Consider the following 25,092-nt stretch of genomic DNA (forward strand, 5'->3'; position numbering starts at 1 on the left):
TAGCAAAATATTTAAAAAGCCAAATGAACTCACTGAGAGGCTCACCCCGTCATTCCAAACTATGCTACATTGTCTTAACCAACAAACTATATCAGGTCATCTTTGCGCAAAGGCAGTAGTGCAACCATTTTCTATTATGCAATACAGGAGAGAACGCAAACGCAAACACACACACACACACACACACACACACACACACACACACACACACACACACACACACACACACACACACACACACACAGAATGTTGAACGACCTTAGAGCAGCCACAAAACGTATAATGCTCAAGTACCAAAGAAAACCATACTCAAGTGAAGCGTGTGTGCATCGGAGAGAAAGCGAGAGCAAGCAGAGGGGCTGTTATAGGAAGAGGAGATCTGAAGACTCCATCGCTTAAGTTAATTCCAGAGGGTTTAGCAAAACCAACAGGACAGCACCAGGGTACATTAAACCATGTAGGAGCTTGGTGGGGGCAGCTAATGTGATCACAGTGAACAATCAACGGTCTCTAAACGAAATTAAAAACTGGAGAGGGAAAGCCAGTAGATGCACTCTAGTCCTTACCATGCGCATTACTGTCTGGAGAAAAATCTCAGTGTGATTTGCCAGTGTGTTCAAATTGAGTTTAAAGTGAACAGAATACCTGCAAACAAGGAGGCCAATGTGAATTCAGCAAATATGTTGAGATGTCTACAATTACGGAACTGCAAAGTGTGGGACTAAGCTGTGTAAAGCCAGGTTGAGTGAGAGCAATACATAGGCCTAAAATTCATTTCAAAGATGCTCTCAACCAACCTGACTTCACAAAGTCCAACACTTCACAGTTCCAAAATTACAAGGCTAGACAGACTGAATGGCAGCTCTCCTCACCATATTATCTTCTTCTGGGAGAAGTTTGTGCAATGTAACCCTTTCAGTCCCAAGAGTGCCATACGACACTCTCAACCTTCGGCTATACCTTATCAACCAATCGAAATGACCGCAATACTACGGTTTTGAGCCCCGATTTAAAACCATACTAAATTGACTCAACCAAAGCAAAAACCCCAAAAGCCACTTCATTTTGGGCTTGAGACTGAAAGGGTTCAACTGGATTGCTGGACTGTGCCTCTCAGTTGCAATTATTGTATGTGGACTCTGTAAGTATTTGGACAGTGACACAATTTTGTTGTTTTGGCTCTGTACTCCAGCACATTGAATTTGAAATGAAACAATGCATTACAGATCATCAGTTTTTCTAAACAGTTACGATCCCATTTTATAAACAGTTAACCATGTAACCGATACTGGTTATGACCGCTAGGAGTCATAACTACTGATAAAAATTTGATTGAGTTTTCAAACTTTATTTTGGGCCATCTTAAATAGCTCTATTTAAATGTCAACATTATAAGGTCAAAATGACAAACTAAATCCGTACATGATAAAAAATATGAATGCATAGCATCATAGCACCCTATATATATATATTTATATATTGTTAAGCCTGAGAAAATGTGACAAATAACATGCATTATGGATGTAGGGCGGCTTGCAAATTTTTATGAGCAGATATCAGTATTATGGATGTGACACCATTGCATCATGGATGTGAAGTCTGTAATGCACATTGTTTGACAATACACTTCCCAATTAAATTTAATCATAACACATTTGTTCTCATCTGAAATGGCTCTGAATGTCAGTTTTGACACTGAGAAAACCATCTGAAATGGTGAGATGTTTTCAAGATGGCCGCCAAATAGCCTTGATTTCAATGGTAATGGGACTAATGAATCAATTTAAGCATTTTCCTGTTGATAGCCTACATTTTATCAGATTTCAAAATGGTCACAATATGATGTATTTTTCAACTTGCCAACTTAGTAATGTTGCAAGTAACATTTGTCCAAGTATTTTATGTAGATAATGCATAGTGGAAGCCATGTACGTTTGTCGGCAGTATGAATTTGCGTGTCAACGAATAAACGTTCTCCGTGAAGTGAACCACAGCTAAAGATTTAAAAAACACAGAAATTCATAACTATAATATGCATTCTTAACCACCTGAAATAGTCAATGATTGCTTGCAAGAACTAGCCTGTCAATTGCTTGTGTGGAACGTAAACAGGAAGTTATCTTTCTTTCAGTTGTCTGACCGATTTCAGCATTTTGTGGTGGTGAAAGTGCATTTATTTTAACCTGAGCGTAACGTTTCAGCTTAGAAAAAGATTGGTTATCGGTTAATAATTTTCTGTAAACGTTTACAACTCAAGTTTCAGTTTTTAACCGTTCACACCCCTACAATGAATACAAGGTTGAAGTGCACACTGACAGTGTTATCTGGTGACCCCCGTAGGAATTGCAGCCATTTTTATACATAGGGTTGGAAAACAGTGCCAAAACAACAACGATGCACCCAATTACAAAATAGGCCTATATCATGTAATTTGCTGACGCTATGAATCCTACTCATGTCTTTGTATACTGCACCCCGTAGCCTTTTACTGTGCGAGTGTACATGGTGCACATTCACAGTAAATTTCCTCAATCAACCCTACATCACTCCTGGATCTAGTAAGTGTGAGACTACAGACCTGAACTCAACATGCTCACATGGTGCGGTGTGTGTGTGCGTATGTGTGTGTGTTAATCATCAAACCTCAAACACATTTCCTATATGTGTAGCAGTCACATCTGGTGCAAGTTATAGCTACATTTCACATTTCTACAGGGAGACATCCCTGCCAAGGGTCCAATACGTACATTCAGCCTGCACCACATCACAGAGCTGAATGCAGGCGGTGTTGGCTGTGTGCATGCGTGTGCTTCAGTGCAGGCATGTGAGGGAGAGAAAGAGAGAGAGAGAAAGAAAGAATGATGAGCGAGAAAGAGCGTGAATTTAGGGAGGTTAGGAAAAGAGGGAATAGGAAAGAATATGGCACACTTTGAGGAGATTATTCAGGCAGCTAGTGGAGATGTACATTACTTCCGGTTGCTGTCTTCACACACACACACACACACACACACACAAGGAGAGTGAAAAGTGAGAAAAAAAAAAAAGTAGAGTGAGTAGCCCCAAAGCAAAAGCAAGCTGTCAGTTGCCTGCACTTGCTTATTATTTCCATTGTACGCCTGTGTTTACTTTTCCTGCCGGGCGGACAGCCAGCGCGAGAGCTCTCATGATTAGCTCTCAGTACCTGGCCAGTGACTGACACGGGAAGGTACCGAGACTCCACTGTTTTTGCGGGGGCCAGTAGGCTGTCAGCCAATAAAACTCCTCATCTCAGCCCCCGCCACTTCGCGAGGCCCGTCTGGTACAGTGGGAGAACTGCACATTTCCAGGGTGACTTGCTGGCCCTGGCGCCAGCCTGCTGTAAACTAAGACTACATTCCCAAGTCAGGAAAAAAAAAGCCACACACACACAATCACCAACACCTGGCTGATTCGAGTCCATGGAAGAGAGTGGGAATCCCACCCCCACATATGTTGTGCAATCATGTGATCTGCCCATACTGTGTGCTGGGAGTGAGGGAAACTGTAGTGGCAGGCTGCAGCGTATAGTGAGCTAGCTCTATAAGCCCTGTACAGGGAAAAGCCCACACACACACACACACACACACACACACACACGGTAGGTTAGGTGTGCTTGTGCCAACCACACAGCCCCTCCTGAAGCTATCACATGACACCATTCCCAGAAAATAATAAAAAAATAAAAAAATTAAACGCAAGCTAGGCTTCTGGATTTGGCTCATATCCCCTACTTCACACAGAAAATGGCACAGAAGATTTTTAACTAAGAAAGAATAAGCTGCATATTACACATCGATTTCAATTGATTCCAAAGAACCACCGCAGAGTGCAGTGACATCATACAACCACCTCATCTCTCTGGGGATCATCCCTTTCTTACCATGGTCACTTGTGGAAGAAATTTAAACTGCCCTGACATTACTGCCCCTCTCATTCTAGCCAAGTAGCAAGCCAGCCTTCACTGCCACTTGCACAACTTTGTTCTAAAATTCAATTGGATCGAGGGTCAAAATGGTCTCGCAGTATGTTTTCCCACCATCAATAGCCATCAGTAAGCCATCGTAGCAAAAACAGATGGGAGTCAACACAGCCCAACAATACAGCACGATATAGTTTGTGGAATCTTGCCAAATTGTAGAAATATGGCACATATTCACACCAAACTACTTCGCTAGCTCAGTGTTAACGTAACCAAGATATTCAATGTAAGAGCGTTACATATTACGCATGCACAAACGCATGCACAAAACAGCAGAAGGTCTACAACTGCTGCATGCTCAGAACTGCTAATAGTGCTGCAATTGGATGAGTTAAACGATTCTCATTGATTACTTCCATTTTCATTCTCTAAATGTCACTGCACATTAATTACTTACTTATTCAAATTCATTATTCTTACAGGTTGCCATCTGTACACCATAAAAATGAAACAGGGCACAAGATATGTCAACGTTGGATAGAAATTATTGTTTGATTGACACACTACACTGAAATTGTTTGACAGCACCCCAAGAAGCCAGATTTCAAAAATCTAAACCACTGCAATTTATCATGATTCAGTGAAATCTCCCATATAGCTACCTTAAATCTAGCAATCCCTGATTTAGGGTAAAAACAAATGTGTCCAGATGTCCACTCTTATAATAGAATGCTCCTGCAGTCAAGTGAGGAACAAATTAATAAAATATAGTTAAGTTATTAGTTAAATATCGCAGTAATGAGCTTAGAAGCTTAGCTTAGTGAATTGCAAAAACAGAAAGAATGGCAATAGTATCGTATCACAACAAGTATCAGGATAACATCGTATCATGAGGTCCCAGCAGATTCCCACTCATACTTGCCAATCAGAAAAAGAAAACCCCACTGTGCATTGGAACTACCCTAAGAAAAGGCACTAATAAAGGACATTCTTAATGAATTAAGATCCGATAATATGCACTGCATCCCATCAGTACCAGGCACTCATTTACCATTCACACGCTGACAAGTGCACATTATTCACTTCAATAACACAGCAACCTACGAAAAAATTACAGTTAAATTACACTTAAAGCCAATGGCAACATTGTGGGAAACTGTGGAGAGTAGGAGAGTAGAAAAATAAGGCCATCTCTACGTCACACTCGCTCCCTTCGACAGACTCTTAGACTCCTAACGGTGGATGGAACGGGAGCTCTATGCCTTTTAGTTGGCCAGCGCAGAGCGGAACCCACAAGTTGGCGGTTCAGCATCCTGCTTCCGCCAAGAAGGGCTGAAACTGCTGCGCAGTGGGAGGGCCGGGTCCGTCCCTGCAATTGCATCTTAAAATAGCTTTTTGATATTGCTACATGAAACGGTTAAAGGCCACATTTGCCAGATCATGTTAAGCACTCTGAGACGCACGCAAGGCAGACGGAACACTGCTGCTTTCATGAAGAGACTGCACGGGCCCCATCGCATCATTGCATCAGAATTTGAGGACTGCTGCCGTATTGTTTGTGTGGACAAATTCCCACCATTATTCGGAATGGACTCGCTTCAGAAAGGGAAGGCCGAAAGCGCTCTGTCCTGTGGAGGTTGGGAACAATCATAAAATGACAGGAAAGGGGGCTCTGAAGTGTCTTGGGGGCTCAAAACAAAATGGCCGTGATATAACCCGCATATCTGCCACCGGATCCGGTGAGTTCGAGCAATGCAAGAGGGCTATGGCCAGTGTCAGCTACCCTTTCATAGAAATTGTGAGGGGTCTCAGTGTTAGGTTATAGGTAGGGGGAAGGGCCATGAACGTTGTGGCCATACACACCATCAACATGTTTGGAGGCGAAATGGTGGAAGCACCCCATACCTACTGACAAATATGGCGGCAAACATACATCAAAATCCACACAGAAATGGTTAAGTAAAAACGACAACCATATTCTGCAATGACCATCTCCGACTCGACTTAAATCCCATGAGGGGGCTATCCCAAGGATCTCAATGATTCTGAAATGTACTGCATGGAGGAATAGTTAAACATCCCTCCAAATGCGTGTCCTCTAACCATATCACACATTATAGCAAAGAGTACTAAACTGGGGGTGCCAGGCGAGCTGGAGCCCGCCAGGCTGTGAGCTGAGGCCCAGCCGTGGCACCGACAACCCGGGGAGCAAAGAGCAGACGGAAAACCTCAGGAGCTGAAACGCGATCCGTCCACTCCACCCCCCCAAACAGTCACTTCTAAGGCAACTCAATCCCTCCCCCCACCCCAGCTCCCTACTCAAAGCACATTTGCACATGCCTGCTGGAGAGATGGCTGCATACGGCCAGGAACGAAGAAAAAGAACACTGGTTTTGATGTTATTTTCTTTTGATAATGGCAATATTATAGGGGGGGTGGGGGTGGAAGAAAATAGTAGCTTTTAAGGAGGAAATCAAATGTATTTTGCCTTTAATCCCAGCTACCACCACTCCACAGCTCACAAAGTAGCCTACCCTGCGTGCTTTTCTCAGCTACACACCCCCCTTACACCTTCTGACCCCCCTCCCACCCCCATTCCCATTCCTGAAGTTTCCTTCGTTTTCCCTGTATTTCCCGTGACAGAGGGGTTGCTGGTTGGCCCTTGTGCTGCACTTAAGACTCCCAAGAGCATTAATTTGTCAGAAGGCAAGGGAATGTCGCATTTAGGCCTTCAAAACGAAAATGACAGGAAGTCTGTTCCTCTGGCTTTTTCAACCACGTCATGGACACCAACCCACCAACCGCAATTACCTGAACAGAGCCGAGTTAATATGAAACAGCCAGGGCGGCTTTTAAAGAAATGACTAATTCGGCACAATGCTCATAAGTCTCCGTGAGCCACACCACAACTTATTTATCTCCCTTGTACCAGTGAACAGTGAAGGTTGATTCTGACAAGACAAGCGGAAAAAATTGCTTTACAATAAAATGTAAATGCATGCTGTATACTGCAAACCATTATCCTGTGGTGTTGGGGGGGGTTGTGAAGTTATTGCACAATTTATCATTTCTGAATGCCATAACTTTTTTTTCTGAGCAGTAGCCCATAATGAAAATCAAAATAATCTGAAAGTAGACAAGAAATTGTGTCAGGCTACACATTCTCAGGGGTTTTCCCTGCTTTAAATGCCAAAGATACGGCGCTCCAAAATCGACACAAATCACAATTTCCACTAGTGTGTGGCTTTTTGGGTGGGACTCAACCCTTATTTAAAAGTCAATAGCTCTAGAACAACAAATCCAATGAGGCTAATGTTGAAGACATTTTTTATCGAAGATATAAAGAACATTTACACAAAGTTTGAGAACTCCCACACCTCTGGTTGATTTTTCACAGAATGACCCAGTAGAACTGTGGCCAATACTCAATTCTTGTGTAGTCTGTCTGTCTTAAATTGGTTTCTTTAGCAGTCTTGGAACTCAGGTCTCTGAAAGTGTATACCTCATGGCTGAAATATGTGCACCTCCTTTCTTTTATCTTGCTGTGGAGGTTCACACACAGCCCGGGACCTTTTATAACAGGTGATAGTGAATCACTGCCATCTCAGCACAAAAAACAAACAAAAAAAACAACAAAGTGAGATCACCCAGACATACAATCAGACAATGGTCTGCTGGGGACATGTTTGAAATGCAGAAAAACTTTTACTCTTTGAAAAAACATGCTTAACGCAGACCCCATTAAGTCTGTTTGGGCTGTTCGGGCCTGTTTGTATTGGGAAAACTGAAAAAGGATCCCAGTCTGGCTTACCAATCCCCTCACTGTCACTTTCTGAACTGTAAAGAGAGCAAGCGATTGCAACCCACTTTTATTTGCTGTAGAAAAAAAAACATAGAAGCCAATAATGTCCAGTCTTGACCAAACAATACTGGGCATTAGCCTATGTGATGTTTGCTACTTGTACAACTGGTCACTTTTTACAGTTCCAGGTAACTGTAAAAAGAGGTTTGAAGGACCAGTTACATTTTCCCTGTCAGTGGGTGACATATAGCAAAATGTATCATGATTTGCACATCATGAATAGGCTATATCATTTTCTTTTCCTGTTGCTTCACTTGACTCTTTTAAGATGATACATACCAAGCCCAAAAATACAGGCTGCATAAACACCTGGGCTACGCATTCGATTGGGACACTACTTTAGCATATTGGAACCAGATTGTGTGAGATGTATCCACACAAACATCCACCAAAAAAAAGGCATCAAATGTGCATGCATACAAAACAAGATAAAGACACACATTAAATATAAAACAATTAGAAAGTGTACAACGCTTGATATTCCATAAAGCTAAACTGTTGTACAAAGAATGTGATATGTACTGATTTTGAGGCTTTTACGGTTAAAGACATGGTATTGGGTTGATCCTAAATTATAAAGATGTTTTAGTTTCTTCCAAGAAACCAAAACGTGGCAAGCCCTAGGGAACGTCAATAAAAATAACTAGGCTTTCCTTCTCATATACAGCGGTCTGCCAGACAATTTGGATATCTTCTGAGTTTCTTATCGAGCAATATTATAGAGTTTGGAGAAAAATGTTGCACATAAAACAACCCCCTCGGTAAAAACAGATAAAATAATAATAATTAAGCGTAAACGTTGATAATCAACATGTATTCAATTGTCAAGACTGTAATCTAAATCGCAAAAAAACAAGTATTCCACTTAACTAGTCATAATAGTATTACTTTAGCTACTTGGTTAAAACGCTGTCTTAAAACTTACAACTTTATCCCATTGTTTTGCCTGCAACCATAACTTACTCTAACCACGTATCAAGTTTTGCCGCGACTGTTTTGTGTACTGGCAACGCTGACCTGTAACAACATTTACGATACACCCATAGACTTCATAATTTTGCCACAATCGATATAAAATGGAAAATACTAAATAATGATAAAATATAGAGGATACGTCAACTCCAGCCCTGGGACATTTAAATGTTTTGACGACTCTGTTTCAGGCTAACCTAGGCTACTAGACTAAGTTAGCTCGCTAATGCCAACTACGCAATTATTCACCCATAATTCGTTACAAATAAAAAATATGCGAGCAATTAACTCAGCTACCTTACAACAACGTTACACAAGAATACAAACGAGTCGTCCTTACGGTGCAAAAGCAACATTTAGCCAACTCTTTTTTCGCCAACACAACAACTTTCTCCCGCAACCGGAAAGAAAATACGTAAAGATCCGGAATTCCCACTCACCTAGCTTTCTCGTGCAGTAAACGTTTTTTAAATCCGTTCTCCAGACTTTGTTGATGAGCCAAATATTTTTGTCGCTACAGCTAGGAAATCTACATGGAACTGTAGCAACGACATATACTTTCCAAGGAAGAGTCGTTTTGTATAGGAAAGCTTGAAGTAGCGTCGCTTTCCAACCAATCGTGCTTTCTTTCTCTTACTATCCTGGTTGTGCCTCTTGCAGGGGGAACATTCCAGCCAAATGCATAAACGTGATCCACTGTGTTCCGACCCCTCCAATCAGTGCAGTCCTAGCACTCCAGACTTTTACCGGAGAGATAGCGCGAGAGAGGAGCTGAGGGGGAAGGGGGAATTTTCGCGACAGCCACGATACGCCACCTAGTGACCTGGGCAAAGCTACCACGGGGTTGCTTGGTGCGGCTAGGCAGTCTGTTTAACGAAGAGAGATTAATGAGCTTGCGAGCATTTTTTTTTGTAATATTGTGCAACAACCTGGACTTACAGGTTTCACGATGCAAATGCAGTTATTTCCATGGAAACACATCTAGTCATACCTTAAACCATTTAGCAGGCAAATTTCAATCTACCCTGGCCATCATGTCGATTTAAGTTAACCATGGTCCCAGTCAATTAAACCAGATTCTCAGTAAAAAAAAAAAAAAGAGTCACTTTGATGCCACCAATTTAAATACAAACTGCGTAGACTAAACTTGGATTTGTGAAAGCAGGTCTATATGAAACGCCCCCCAGGTCTTAATTTCCAAGTCACCTTTGAGGTTGTTGTCGTTTAGGGTTTTAAATGTTTTATTTTTCAAGAAAGTGGTAACTGTACGAGGAAGTGGAAGTGATCCTAACACGATATTTCCACACATGTTTTCCTATGTAACTCAGTTTCTTTCATTCTGTTAACATTTGGTTGCTTTCATGTTTCATGGAGTGATTCAAAATGCAGTCATAAAGTAATTACTCAGTCAAATCTTACTTTAAAATATTTAAGAAAGAGACATTGAAGACACATGGCAATCATGTGCAAGTCATGACAGCATATTCCACTTTTTGATTAATATCGACTGCCATGCTGTATGCACTGACCAGGTGGAGAGTTCAATGCCATTCCAACTGTGCCACACAGTCCCACATGCTTTCGGCAGATTTTCATTGATTTTCATAGACTGAACTGAAGTAACAGAAATTCAGAGCACCAGTAACCTGCTGAAGTCTCCCTCTAGTGGTGCAATACTACACAGCATCTGAAATATAACAATTTGCAATGAAATTATTTAATAGGGTGCTGAGCCACCACATGCTGTCAGGGTAACTTTAATCTGCCATGGCTTCGAATCTGTATGCGTCTACAGGAAGGATGTGACACCAGGGGAGACATTGACCCAGGAGGTAAGGGCAGTCAGAGGGTTGCCGGTTCGATCCCACCCTGGGTGTGTCAAAGTGTCCCTGAGCAAGACATCCATCCATCCATTATCTGAACCCGCTTATCCTGATCAGGGTCGCAGGGGGGCTGGAGCCTATCCCAGCATACATTGGGCGAAAGGCAGGAATACACCCTGGACAGGTCGCCAGTCCATCGCAGGGCACACACACCATTCACTCACACACTCATACCTACGGGCAATTTAGACTCTCCAATCAGCCTAACGTGCATGTCTTTGGACTGTGGGAGGAAACCGGAGTACCCGGAGGAAACCCACGCAGACACGGGGAGAACATGCAAACTCCGCACAGAGAGGCCCCGGCTGACGGGGATTCGAACCCAGGACCTCCTTGCTGTGAGGCGGCAGTGCTACCCACCTGAGCAAGACATCTAACCCTTAATTGTTTCTGATGAGACCATTGGTGTGTGAGTGTGTGTGTGAATGGGTGAATGAGAAACCTTGCCTTGAGTGTGAGTGTACATGAAACAAGCCTTGAAAATGCATCATGCACCATTTCGGAAATTTCAACCATTGAACCTGTTCACTGTTGAAACCAAACACTCTTGTTTGGTGCCACAACTGCACAGTTGTCAAGAACATAGTGAAGGATGATTAATCTGACCACATCACAGTTCTCCCTCCTATACTCTGTGCTCTTAACACCACTGTACTTGTGAGCGTACAATGCCAGGGGTCATGAGTGGTTTGTGCGCTGCAACTTGACTATGGTACCCTACTCTGTGATGTTGATGAAATAGTCTGCTTAGGTTCTAGATTGAAATTTACAGTCAGCTGATATACAGTTGCTTGCCAGTTCCATAGTGGCAAGAGAGTCTGCTCTTCTGACCCTGGTTGGTCTGTTCCTTGTAAAATATCAGCAGGTTGAGCTGTCCTCATCACTGAATCTTTACCAATGTGTTTCAACATTCATCCCTGTTTCAATGTCGTTGTGGTCTCATCTTTTATGCAGTCAAACTATACTGTATATATACTTATCGTATATAGGTATATTCTGGGATGTTAATGACGTTATTAATTCAGGAACCACACCTGTATGGTAGCACACACACACATATATATAGATACTTTGTATCCCTCAAGTGTTGGCCTGTAGCTTTACTACAGCAGTCTAACACTAAGGGAAAATAGCTCAATTAATTCACAAATGCTAGTTTTGGTAGGATAACTGTAAACCAATTAAAGCAACAAGGGGAACCTATGGAGGCACCCGGCGAATATGCAAACTCCACACAGAAAGAGCCCTGGCAACCACTGGGCCACCATCCATGCTGGCCTGAAGTTTTGTCAATGACAAAAGAAAAACTGGAAAATTAACCATTCAAAATGGCAGGACCACTGGACCACCAGCAGGGTTGTTTGTTGTTTGATGTTTTGGAAGAAGCTTGGTCTAAGGAAGCAGTACCCAATATTCATGCAAATTTGTCTAGGAGAAGAAGCATTTTAAGCGTTTCTCAAGAAATTTGCTGAAATCCAATATGGGGGACATGGTGGGTCATTGAAGCACATTTGTTCTCCAGGCATAGACACATATGGTTCAATAAAGCTGATGACAGTGCAAACGCAGTGATAAATACATGTGTTGAAGCACTTGAAATGTTGATATACAGTGGGGTCCAATAGCTTGAGACCACATTGAAAACCTGGGATGTATCTTTCATGTAATTGTGTAAATACACAGAAAGTTTTAAGATTTAGAAAATTATTACTGTACTTCAAAGCTGTGCAAGAACTACTTGAAGACCAAAGAAGAGCATTGAATATTTATGGGGGCACTTGAAGACAAGCATTCAGTAATATCACAAGATGCTCTTTTGAACATTGTCAAATAATGCTGGAAAAACATGGATCATCTGTTTTTGAACCAATTTGTGGAGTCCATGCCAGCTCGAGTGCATGTTGCCGTTAAGTAAAATAAATTCAACTTTTCATTTAAATGTTTATGCTGATAATAAAATAATGAAAAGGTTTGTATGACATTAGAAAATAATGCAAAATAGAAGCATTTTCACTAATGGTCTCAAACCTTTGGACCCCACTGTACGTATTACCTTTGCGCTACCGATTGGTCAATTCTCACCAAGTTTTAATGACTGCTGAATTTTGACTGGCTCATTGTGGCCATATTTTTTTCAGACATGACCTTCTATGACCCTATTGGCCAATTGTCACCAAGTATTTGTCCGAACACACTGACCAGTAGTCCACTTTGACCAAATTTCAAGATGATTGGACCTTGGTAAGATCATCAAATGCAATAAAGCAAACCGACGCAGGTGCCTGGAAAACATGCAAACAACATACAGACTGGATTCAAATCTTTCTTGATGGCAATTGAGCTAATCTCTGGACCACTGTGCCAGTAGGAAGCAGTGACGTTTTTAAGAAGCTTGGTCTAAGAAGGCAGTACCCCCAAAGTTCTATAGGCATATATAATTTGTCCAGAGAATCATAGACTACATAGGTGTTTGGTAAGGATAAGACGTAAGATTTACAGCTGTGAATGGCTACACCCGCAACAAATAATTGTTCGGTCATGGACAAATGGTTTGTAATATCCCAAAAATCCCAGCATACTCTATGTAAAAATTTGGTGAAGATTAAATTACATTTATAGAAGAAGATTTTATTTTTAATTTTTTTCTAAATGGTGGAAAAATGAAAGGGATGCCGACATAATTTCTTTTAGCAAAGTTGTTCACCTGTAGGAGGATCTACTGATGTAAGTTACAGGATTTTCCTATAACCGTAGTCAAAGATGCACTCTTGGAAATCATGCACATTTGCTAAAGCTGCTATAGCGCCCCCTAAAGTCTAGAAATGAACATACACATGATGATTGAACATTAGTAAGCCTGTCAAATGGCTGTTTATATCTGATTGACTGATGGCGGCCATGTTTTTAAAGATATCTTTTGATCTTTGAACATCCTATTGGAGACTTGGAAGATACCAAATTTTGAAAAAATTAAAAATGGAAAGATTATTTGGCAGACGCAAGTTAAATCGGAAATATATGTTTTGTTTGGAATAAGCCCAGGAATCTATTCATACTTGTACCACCTAATAATAATAATAATCCTTACTGATGCAGAGACTGGCAGAGATTGGCAACTATTTATCCAGTAGATCCATATTTTTGGACCCAAACAGCCGATGTCAGGTGATGTAACTCAAATCCTTCCCGATATTGTTTAGTTAAAAGATTGATCCTGTATCAGGCCTGGACCATAAATATGCTGCCCTGCTGCAGAAATGTCAGAGTGCACTGATATATTGCCATTCTAACTAAGTTTAGCGCACAACTTTGTTCAACAGATTCCATAGAATTTTTTTCTCTGAACCACCGTTTCATTGACACTTCTTTCAACACAAAGCCTTTTTGAGGAAAAAGCAGTTGGAAAAAAGCCTTTGGAAAACAAGACAAACTCAGCCAAACCTGGAGCATAATCCACTGATCGCCTGGCAGTGGCCAAGGGTGGAGGCATTGATGGCCTCCGTTCCCTTTGAGGGAGGGAGAGTTACGTAAAATGCCGTTATGCTGATGCCACAGGGTGTAATCCTGCTAAACTAGGCACATGTGTACCTGGGATTATAAGATTTGTAATCAGTTCTGGGTGATGATAGAGAGTCGGTAGAAAATGTTGTTTTGTGTGCCTGTCATCTCATATTGAGAAAAGAAAAATGTAAATACGTGGCCAAGCCCTCTAATGCTTTTATCATTAACAGCCTGGGCTGGCCTGATGTGACCTGTGATTACATGCAAGCTCAGTTTGTTTGAATAACAAAATTACTTGTATTTCTCCTCGAGCGCACGCACATATGCACATGGTCCAGTTGGCAACAGCCTTCACACCCTTTGGCTGTGCCACATCTGCTTCCCTGTTAAAACATGCAAATATGCTTTTCCCTCTATTGCCTTTGTTTCTGCAGAAAAGGAGAAGAAACCTGCTTATGTTGTGATTAGACATGCTTTAGCAAGCCCAAACTTTTTTTCCAGGAGTGGTTTTTTTTTTGGTACTGATTTAATATTTCTACGAAATCTCTACACAGGGTCTTAGAATTAGAATGAAAAAAAGAAAACAGACGCATATGCACATACAGACACTTGCTCTTGATTCAGCTCTGTTTGTATATGCATACGTATGTCAAGACATACATTGTTACTCAGTACATCTATAGTGTATGGCCTAATACATTTTGACTTTTAATATTAAAATACATACGTAAGTCAATAGATAAGCTCAAAAAAGATTGAATACTGATACACATATTAGATGCAGGTGAGCAGATTTGCATTATTTGCCTAAACAAGCTGGTGTACAGGTCTACCTAATAAAGCGGTCACTAAATCTATATAGACCATACTGTGCAAAAGTCTTAGGCAGATGGTCTTAGATGTTTAATTTTTCTGCATATCTGAGAACATGTCTGCTGCAGTCCTTTTTTTACTTTCCAGATAATCCCAGAAAGTGGCAATCAGGTTTTTATCAGAAAAGTGGTCTATGTTCTTTTCTACTGACACACTAATGTAGAAAAAAAGTTGTAGTAGCAGTAATGTTTTAGTATTAGTAAAAATTAAAAGTAAAAATAAAAGTTTTCCAATTGCAACTCAGGCACAAAGCTGACACAAAAGCATCCATGTGGCTCACTTCATTTAAAGTGGTATTTATTCACATTAATGAACTCTTACATTAATGATTGTACGGGAGAAAATACAACGTAATAAGGGAGAAAATACAATAAGTTCTTTCATAATTCTTTTTTTGTACAGTAGTAATATGTTTCTTTTAGGATCAGCTGAACAGCCAAAAGAAAAAAGAAAAAGGAAAGAGCAGAGCACTACATCATTACCATTTGTTAACTGGCTGAAGGATATGTCCTTACGGTGGCGGAAGGATATATGAACTAAAAAAAACACAAAACAAAGTGAAGTACAAGCACTTTCAGGGCTTTCAGCGTTTCATGTTTTCTTCTGGGCTATTCTACCACTCTAACACACATTCCAGTTGCGTTTATTCAAGTCTTCCCCTCTCTGCTCCTCTTCTTGCCAAACTGTTCAACTTGTCTGCGTCAATGCGGTTACTCTGTCCGTCTGTCGCCTTCACTGAGGACTTATTCCTGCACGTTAAGGATTTGCGCTGATAGGCCGTGATGCCACTTCCTCAATTTGGTGAATCGTGGGCCTCTCAGTTCCAGTTCAAACTTTTCCCTGGGATGTAAAGAAATAGGGGGTGAAAAAATCAAGGGAGAAGAGATGGGTTAGGGGTTGTGAACTCCATGGCTAGGGCTCTAACAGTGGGAATCTTAGACTGTAAGTAGCACCACGTTAACTGCCTTAATGGTATCATTTTGCACTTGATTCAGTTGCTTTTATAGTGAATGGTAAATGGCAGGCATTTATATGGCGCCTTAATCCAAAGCGCTGTACAATTGATGCTTCTCCATTCACCCATTCATACACACACTCACACACGATGGCGATTGGCTGCCATGCAAGGCCCCGACCAGCTCGTCAGGAGCATTTGGGGGTTAGGTGTCTTGCTCAGGGACACTTCGACACAGCCCGGGCGGGGGATCGAACCCACAACCCTCCAACTGCCAGACAACTGCTCTTACTGCCTGAGCCATGTCGCCCTGGTATAGTATGCAACTATATCGGGTGTAACAGTATTGCAAATGCTTTTGGAATGAGCATGCAATATCCAAAAGGCCACGGACTCAAACACCACCACTGACACTACTACTGATGGCCTACCTTGATTTCCTTAGGGCCTCTTCATCTGGGTCTTGCACTAAGAGAGGTAGAAAGAGAAAGCAGGAGAAATGTTTCTGCATCCCACATATTCATAATTTTTTCAAGTTGGATGGGTAAAGAAATAATTAAGATGAAGAAGTCTTGAGAAAAACATAGGCCATGAAGTCATGGCTGCTGCAGCTTGCTTATGTATTACAAGTGTATGCTTTCACCAGTATACATCAGCCCCAATGTAGCTCTGACATAACTGAATGGTTTTCTTGCAAGGTTTCAGTTATTCAGGGAACCCTGTCTCATTTCTGTCTAGAGAGAGATAGAGAGAGAGAGAGAGAGAGAGAAAGAGAGAGAGAGAGAGAGAGAGAGAGGCTGAGAGGGAGACTTGACTCACTGTACTCGGTGCCTGTAATATGGGCCAGGACACGGAAGGACTTTGACTGCAGGTTGGCGGCACGGCGAGCCCATTCAGCCATGTCCGGGTCCTTTTCCTGAGTCTTGATCACAGCCTGGTACACTGGGGAAGCACTGTCTATGAGACGGTCTTTAACAGGAAGCGTACTGCAACCACAGGGAGAGCCAATGTCAGGTGCATGACCTTTCCGCAACCCATGGAAATACCTTTTTTTTTAACCAGTTATAATTAGTATTATATTATAAACATAGAGAGCTGTGTTCATGTCAGGTGTATGAACTTTAACCCTGCCATTTTCCCTGATGAGAAAAAAGCCCACTCCACAGTCTTTAACAGGACAGGGAGCATGCTACAACCACACAGCCCAGAGAACCACAGCAGTATCACATCACTGACTTTTAATCTGACCCCCTGCACCTGTTCCCCCATGCAAACGCTGACACCCCCCTCCCCTTCCAACCCATGAAGCTGTATTACAGATGGTCTTTCCTGCTCCAACCCTGTGCACAGTGCAGCGTACCGCACTTTTACGTGCAACTTAATGGCTCAAGAGAGGCAGCGATTATGAGCAAGTTGAGGCTTTATGAGTGATTGTATGGTTCCGAGCGCCTCTAGGAAATGCTGTGTAAAGGTCTCTCAATACTCACCCTCAAGCCTGCAGTCATGTATGGTTTTCTTCGTTACTGAAAGCTACTGCTTCACAGCACACCTAGGTTGCAATGTATCTGACCTAACAGTATTTATTTGATATGTTTTTTGGGTAACAGTTTCTTTGAAGGGTCCTACATAAGAGCTATTTATCTCCTTCATAAGCACTACATAAGCATGACATAAGCATTCATATGTGCTTACGTTTATAATCACAAATAGGCATATAGTGTTATGTCAACATTCATGCAGCAAGTCACATTATCATGACATACCAAGTAAAATGACATAAGGATCTTGTTGTCATATGTCATTGTTATATAGGACCCGTCTAAGAAAATATTGCCGGTTTTTTCATACCAAGTAAGCATTTCTTTAACAGGAGGGCAAAATAGGACCATTCTCAGAACAACCTTCAGTCCTGAAATGGGCAATCCTTAAAGATTAATAGAACGTGAATGGAATGAAAGCAATAGGTTCATATGGTGGTAAAAGCCTTGGACAACAACTCGAACTGGAAACATTTTACTGAGACAGTTGAGTTACTTCATCACAAGTCATGTGCTAATAGAACTGTGAATGTGCACATGTAAATGTGTGTCTATGTGTGTGTGTGTGTGTGTGTGTCCAACGATACTACTATGCTTTAGTGTTGATTGAGCTGATCCTCCCCCCTGTAACTGTACTGTAACATGCTGGAAATGTTGTAAATGCACTCCTTCATCAACGTGCTGAGGTGAGAGTATGCATCACTCTGCCAGGGATTGTTTTACTGAACCACGAGGGAGAATGAAATGTGTCAGCACAAGGATTGAGAACAGCAGCCGGGAGAGACGGAGCAGAAGACATAGAGAGAGAGAGAGAGAGAGAGAGAGAGAGAGAGAGAGAGAGAGAGAGAGAAAGAGAGAGCGAGAGAGCGAGAGAGAGAGAGAGAGAGAGAGAGAGAGAAGGGGAAAGGAAAAGATCAAAGCTAAGATAATGAGAAAGTTAAAGACAGAAGAAGACAGGAAGAGCATGTTAGAAAGACAGAGATGGAGAGAGACTCGAGACCACTGTGAGATGACCATCAGTCTACTTACGCCAGGGGAGAAGCAGCTTCCTCACTGCGAGACCAGGGCGGGAAATGGGTGAGGCCAAACCACAGGGGGGGAGGGTAGGGGTGGAGGGGTAACGAGCAGTGGGGAGCAGAAGTGAGATGGAGGGCGAGGTGTGGATGTTGGTTGGTTTGGTGATAGAAGGGTTGAGGGTTTTGGGGAGAAAAGGAGAAGTAGATATGAGTTTGCCGATGGAACACCTCCATTCAAGTGTCATTCCTGATTTACACATGTGATACACATATGGATATATTGGACACTCATGCATGCATGTATGTATTCATATTTCACAGACACATATGGAAATGTATGTCTTTTCAGGCATAAAGACAGTCATACGTGTGTAGACAGCAGATACAATGGCAGTAAGGTCCCTGGTCCTTATTGAAATAAAACATGCAGTGATAGCAAATAATCATGCACATTTTCTCAAGTTGTCCATGTGTTAATTCCTCTCTTTGTATGGAAATAGAAGGAGCTTAAACTCTGAGTTAGACTATGGGTGCAGTGACACCCATGGGCTAAAGAGATAACCACAGATATTGTTTATCCATAACATGTAATGACTGCTTGGTGTACAATGAACAGTGACAATGATTAAATGAGTAGGTGAGTGATTCAGTGAGTGGGTACTTATGAGCACACAGCTACTTGCTTATTAGCATGGTGACCAAGTGTACTGGGTATCCCCTCTGTGTTCTTAGCCTGTCACAGCGTCAAGGGAAGGCCAAATCACTCCTTTTCTCTCTAAAACCAGCCTTTCATCACTGCACCCCTGCACCTTAAAACTCTCAGTGGTCCATGCCCTATACACAACTGCTATTTTTTTTTCACAGATGGCACACTTCACAAATCACACATCATGCCTCCTTAGGAACTGCCTTAGCTTGAGTGCTATATGTACTGTATGCAGGTAAAGTGAAAAAATGTCAAATAAAAATCAAGAACAGCATGCAAAAATTCCATATTGTCCCTCCAGTGGAAGGAGCCAATCATAGTTCCAGCCGGATGCTGATGATTGCTGGCGAGCAGGGAATCCATGCAGGTCAAAGGGGGAAAGGGGTGTCTTACCCAGACATTTCATTGCCTCTGGCCTGGGCCTGGCCAGCTATGGCATCCATGATGGCGTCTTGGGAGTACATGCTAATAGGAGTGTTGTACTGGGCGTGGATTATAGTGGCCTTGCCACCTGGGCCCTTAACCTCAATTGGCTTGTGAGTGGAGAGGGCAGAGTCCTTCAGCACACTGGGGTTGAAGCTGGGAACATACTCAGAGCTGCAAAGAGGATGTGATCATAGGGTGGCAGTGATGAGCGTACGAGAGAGGGAGAAGAAGGTAGATGGAGAGAGGAGAGAGGCAGAAGACAGCAAAAGAGAGAGAGAGAGAGCAGTAGATAAGAAAGAAAGGAAGGGAGAGAATAAGAGAGGAGAACATTTTGAGAGGTTATGCTGTGCAGTTGCAAGGTACAGTGGGATGAGACCGTGCATAGAATAAGTCTTGAAATAACATAGAAGCACAGGTTAAGCCTTACCTTAAGATATCAGAGAAATGTAAGACTTGACTTCAAATATAAGCACAAACAATGCTGCAATTAAACAATGTGCAAAGCTTTTTCTCTGACAAAACATTTGTGCTTTCAGTCAGCTGCTGCCTTTTTGAGAGCCAAAAGTAACTTTAACTTTGACCTGCTTAGTCAGCATGCTATGATTCCATTTTAGCCAGGTTGGATCAAATGTTAGAACAGTTTTAAGGGAGGGAACTAGTTAATTATATATTACTAAAGAAATTGAAGTCTGCTGTTCATTTTTACAGAACCATCCCCATGTAACCTTGCCTGCCTTGTAGTGGACTACAAAATAAAAATTAGAAAACCGACAATATTTCTGAAATATGCAAACAAATGGGCTGTACTGTACAGCATAGCTAGCATCATATTTAAGGTGACCATATAAGTCGACATACTGAAACACTGACAAAGTCACAACCAACATGTGAAATAAAACGGACACAATCACACAAACAAATAAAAATATTTGAGCCGAATAACAAGCAGCTCACGTCTACCATGCATTTGCACTAACTGCAACACATGCATATGAGGGCAACACAGGAAATAAGGCTCTCTAAGCCATACAGAGAATTAGACTCACATGAGAGTAAAATCATTCAGTTCATTGAATCAATCATGCCACCTTACAGCCAGCAGCATGCAGAGCAAGATCTCCCTATGTTATCACCAGAGAAAACCCTATTCATCACTCTCAGGATTCCTGTGGTCACATGCCATACACACAGTAGCTCCTGCAGTGGCATGGTGCAAAAATCATATCATAGATGTCAGCACATGTCACAGCAACAGAGACATAAGAGGGAATCAAAGGAAAGTATCAAAATGATACCAAGGATATCAGAGGACAACATCAAAGGTGTCACTGAAAATCTAATAATTTCAGTGTCTTTCTGAACACAAAAAAGCATGACACCAAAGACATCAGTGATGTCAAAGATGTCAAGAAATAACATTCCCAAATGTGCACTTTCTCTTATGTGGAAAGGTCACATTGTTTTCCGCATGGACATGCAGTAGACAGTGATGTCTCAGTTCACTTGCTGACTGAGCACCTTTGCCAAAAAAAATAAACTAAAGCATATGTTCATAGTCAAGCACCATGCTCCACCTCACACAATCCTAAGTACAGAGAACTTAGGAGATAGTACTAACGTGGCAGCAGTGTTGGCAATAACCTGTAACAGCAACATTTAGGGAGAGCAAGATAGAAAGAGAGATAGATAGAGAGAGCGAGACAGAGAGAGAGAAAGAGAGAGAAGGATTAAAAGGAGTCATCATGTCACCACATATGCTTCATGGAGCCAGATGTTTTTTTTCACAGAGTTAGGAGAAAAAGTTCAGAAAACATAAAAGGCAGAAGGCAGAAGAGAGGTGTGAATGCTGAAGACTGCCTGCAGATTTGGACAGGTTTCACAGTGCACACCTTTCTTTGTGAAAAGTTTATCTCCATTTACTCGCTCAGAATAGTTAATCAGCTAATAAAAGAACACCATTCATCCACGTCGTGGCTCAACCTATAGGAATACACTCAGCTTGGGAGAGCAACGTTGTGACTTTGACAACTACTACAAGTATTTGGACAGCTTCCTTGTCAAATTATGGAAGCAGTTCAGGAAGTAAACCAGGAAAGAAAAAGCTTTGTCCAGGGAGGGGGCATGACGGAGGTGATGTCCTTCCCCTCTACCTCTATAATAGGACAGGAATGTGGAAGCCGTTCATCATCGTAGCTATGCTCCCTTGTCCAGGCCTCAGAGACTGGGAAACACCAAGCTCTGCGACCACCAATCATGTCAAACCACCGCGAAAACATGTCAACGCCCCGCTTTTCACAGAATTCTGTTAATAGGGTTCTCACCTAAACTGAAACTTGGTAGCGAATAACTACATACATCCTACTCTGATTACACTGGCTTCCTGTAAAGTCGCACATGCACATCCACTTTAAAATCTTGATGCTGACTTTGAAGGGATAATGTGCTCTGACTCCATTATATGTCAGTGAAGTTCTCCATTTGCATTTCCCGGCTTCCCGTTTCCATTCCCATTTACCATTCCAAGGAATCCAGTCCCGTGCTTATATTTTCAGAATTCCCAAGTTGCTCCTTTGGGGGAGTTATTTTTTTTCAGTGTTTAACAGATACACAATCTTTCCATTTGGCTGTGGCTACGTTCTGGAACACTCTTCCAAAACACACCCATCAGGCAAACTCCCTTTCACTGATCAAATCACCTTCAAAACACAAATGTTCTCTCTTACCATTAGCTCTACATGGCCTCTAACATTGTCTATTTCATGTTACCTGTTGTCTATGTTTTTCTATCTGTCTATGTTGGGCCTGTAAAATTCTGCATAATTTTATCACTGACTGTGCTGCTTTTTGTATACTGCATGGGTGACTATTTGTTGCATTGGACTGATCCTATACACTGGGAAGCACCCTTTGTACCTGTAAAGGTGTTATAATTATACATATATAACATGTTTTAAGCATGATAAATTGTTAGGAAAAGCCTTACAAGCAAGAAATGCCCTCTGGGATTTCCGATTACATGGTGTTGCCACATGCAGTGTGACCGCACCCTCCGCCCATGAAAATAACACTGCACTGTACAAGCAAAGTTAAAGGGAGGACTACTGTACTGCATCTAGGGAGTTGAGAGTATACGCAGGGGGTGTGGGCAGGGGAAGGGGTAGGGGTTGGTTTAGGATACGCAGGAACTTGAGCCCTGACATGGCGGAGGCCTTTAAAGGAGCGCGTGGAGCAGGTGCGCTCCTGTTTTGATGCAGTGAGAGAGAAACCCTACCACCCAATGCTGAGGACATGCTGTGCATTAAGGCACTGTTGCTTAGCAGCAAGGTATGAGGTCACCTGGACCGCTTACAGGTCCACACAATCTGCAATCCTGTCTTTATTTTAGGTCTCTGTGGTTACTGCAGTGCCTCTTGCCTTCAGACTGGAGGGGGACTAATTAGTCCGGTTGTAATTGGGCTTATCGTGGGCAGTAACTGGACCTCACTTTAGAATTTTTCAGTTAGAATTTGAGTTAGATTAAAATGAAACCTGATTTTTGACTCAATGATTAACATGCTTTTCTAAAACCCAAAATAAGGACTGGAATGCTACACGACAGTGAAATAGTATCCTTCGAACCAGATATTGTTAGAGAGACCGTTCATGAGGCCTTCTCGAGAGGAGTCCATTTCACAAAATCGGACACAGTGAGAGGATGGCTGACATGTGCAAGGAACTGTGGCAGTAATGAATTATAAGTGCTGGTTAATATTACCAAGAGCACAGCAGCTTACCGAAAGCACATTTCTGTGCTCCCACCATCTTGTCAGCATGGAATAGAATCTCAAAGGAATGTTTTTTGCTTGTGGAATCCATGCCACAAAGAATGAAGGCTGTTTTGAGATCAAAGGGAGGCCTTACCCAGTATTAGTATAGTGTTTATAATAAAGTGCTCAGTAAGTATATATAAGTGCAGTGGAATCTTTACATGAAATTGTCAACATTCAATAAATATGATACACTTGATAGGAATTTAACCAAATTTAGCATCTCACAAGCTAGCTATATTTGTGTAGCTAATAAGCTAACATTAAGCTAACAAAATCACAACTGCTAGGTACGTAGCTGTCTAGTGTAACTCAAAACTGCTAGCTAAAAGGGCTATCTACTGTTAGCTAGGTAGATAGCCATGTTAGCTTAATTTATAGCTAATAAGGTTATCTACAAGGCTGCTCAGCCAACTAACATACCAGTAATTGAACGCATGCACATAGCACACAATAATGTGATAGTGTTGCATCCAATAAGAGGTCTAAAATCACAAATGCATTGGAAGCAGAAACAGGGGGATGCAGCCAGCGTTGTTACCACTGCCCTGGCTCCCACATAACTAAATCACCTCAATGAAATCATTGTGCGAAGCAGGAACTGTTGACTTTGATTGTGGAGGTTAAAGAATTAATGTGCTGCTGTTCTCATCACCTTCCAGTTAAAGATGTGACCACATGACTCCAGGTGAGCCCTGCCCCCCTTTCAGTGGCACGGGTCACATGTCTCATCACGTACCCTACAGGAATACCCGCGGGAGAAGCCACTCCTCCTTGCACCCACTGAGCCAGAGCCATCTCTTCGAGCGTTTCGGCCGAGTACAGGCCAATAGGGGAGTTATACTGCTGCTTTAGGCCACAGGCCTGCGTTCCCACAGGGCTCAGTAAAGCAGAGTATGGAGTGAGGGAGCCCGACATGCTCTTTGAGTGAGGAGTACCGCCAGGAGTGCCAACATCCTGCAAGTCAGAAAGTTAGGTCAGTAACCCCGTCGAGGGGAGGAAGGTGTCCTGACCAAGCTGATGTGAAATCTTTGCAATGGCGTTTCTTCATCCGGGCTGCTTTAGGGAAAAAAACCTACTTTATCATCATCATTCACAATTAAATGCAGAAGTATTGGTAGAGTGACTCTTTTTGTTGTTTTGGCTCTGTACTCCAGCCCAGTGGATTTGAAATAAAACAATGGGTAGAGTACAGACTGTCAGCTTTAATTAAAGGATTTTTACAACCATATCTAGTAGGAAGCTAGTAGCCAGCCTTTTTATACATAGTTCCCAATTTTAGGGGAGCAAAAGTAATTGGATAAATTAACATAATCTGGAATAAAGTCATGTTTAGTACTTGGTTACAAATTCCTTGCATTTGATGATTGCCTGAAGTCTGCAGCCTATAGATCACCTGGTCTGTACGGCAGCCATCTTCAGTTCCTGTTTAGCATTTTGTCTTCTGTCTTGTCTTCAGCAATGCAACACATGTCCAATTGAATTCAGGTTGGGTGATTGACTTGACCAGGGAAGATCATTCTACTTTCTGGCCCTGAAAAACTCCTTGCTTTAGCATTATGTTTGGGGTTATTATCCTGCTGTAGAGTAGTCTCAAGGTATTTGGTTGGATCAGAG

The 25,092-nt window shown here is 42.0% G+C and overlaps 2 protein-coding genes across 4 annotated transcripts in view; both read right to left on the bottom strand.

Moving 5' to 3' along the window:
• The window catches only part of LOC133112032 (bone morphogenetic protein receptor type-1A-like), a 34,699-nt gene extending 25,193 nt beyond the window's left edge, over positions 1-9,506 (bottom strand). Inside the window, exon 1 of one of the 2 annotated variants that reach the window (XM_061222717.1) lies at positions 9,212-9,506. The gene's annotated coding sequence lies outside the window, so the exon portion shown is untranslated. The other variant, XM_061222724.1, reaches the window with a different exon arrangement.
• A 5,792-nt stretch (positions 9,507-15,298) lies between these two features.
• ldb3b (LIM domain binding 3b) overlaps positions 15,299-25,092 on the bottom strand; it is a 28,341-nt gene continuing 18,547 nt past the window's right edge. For both annotated transcript variants that reach the window (XM_061225029.1, XM_061225020.1), the window contains 6 exons: positions 21,288-21,310; positions 19,637-19,840; positions 18,551-18,574; positions 16,803-16,969; positions 16,415-16,451; positions 15,299-15,868 (listed from right to left, as the gene is read on the bottom strand). In XM_061225029.1, the coding sequence (XP_061081013.1) occupies positions 15,772-15,868; positions 16,415-16,451; positions 16,803-16,969; positions 18,551-18,574; positions 19,637-19,840; positions 21,288-21,310 (552 nt within the window). In that variant the 3' untranslated portion in view covers positions 15,299-15,771. The remainder of the gene's footprint in view (positions 15,869-16,414; positions 16,452-16,802; positions 16,970-18,550; positions 18,575-19,636; positions 19,841-21,287; positions 21,311-25,092) is intronic.

Source organism: Conger conger, chromosome 2 (genome assembly GCF_963514075.1).
Source record: "Conger conger chromosome 2, fConCon1.1, whole genome shotgun sequence".
Lineage (NCBI taxonomy): Eukaryota > Metazoa > Chordata > Actinopteri > Anguilliformes > Congridae > Conger > Conger conger.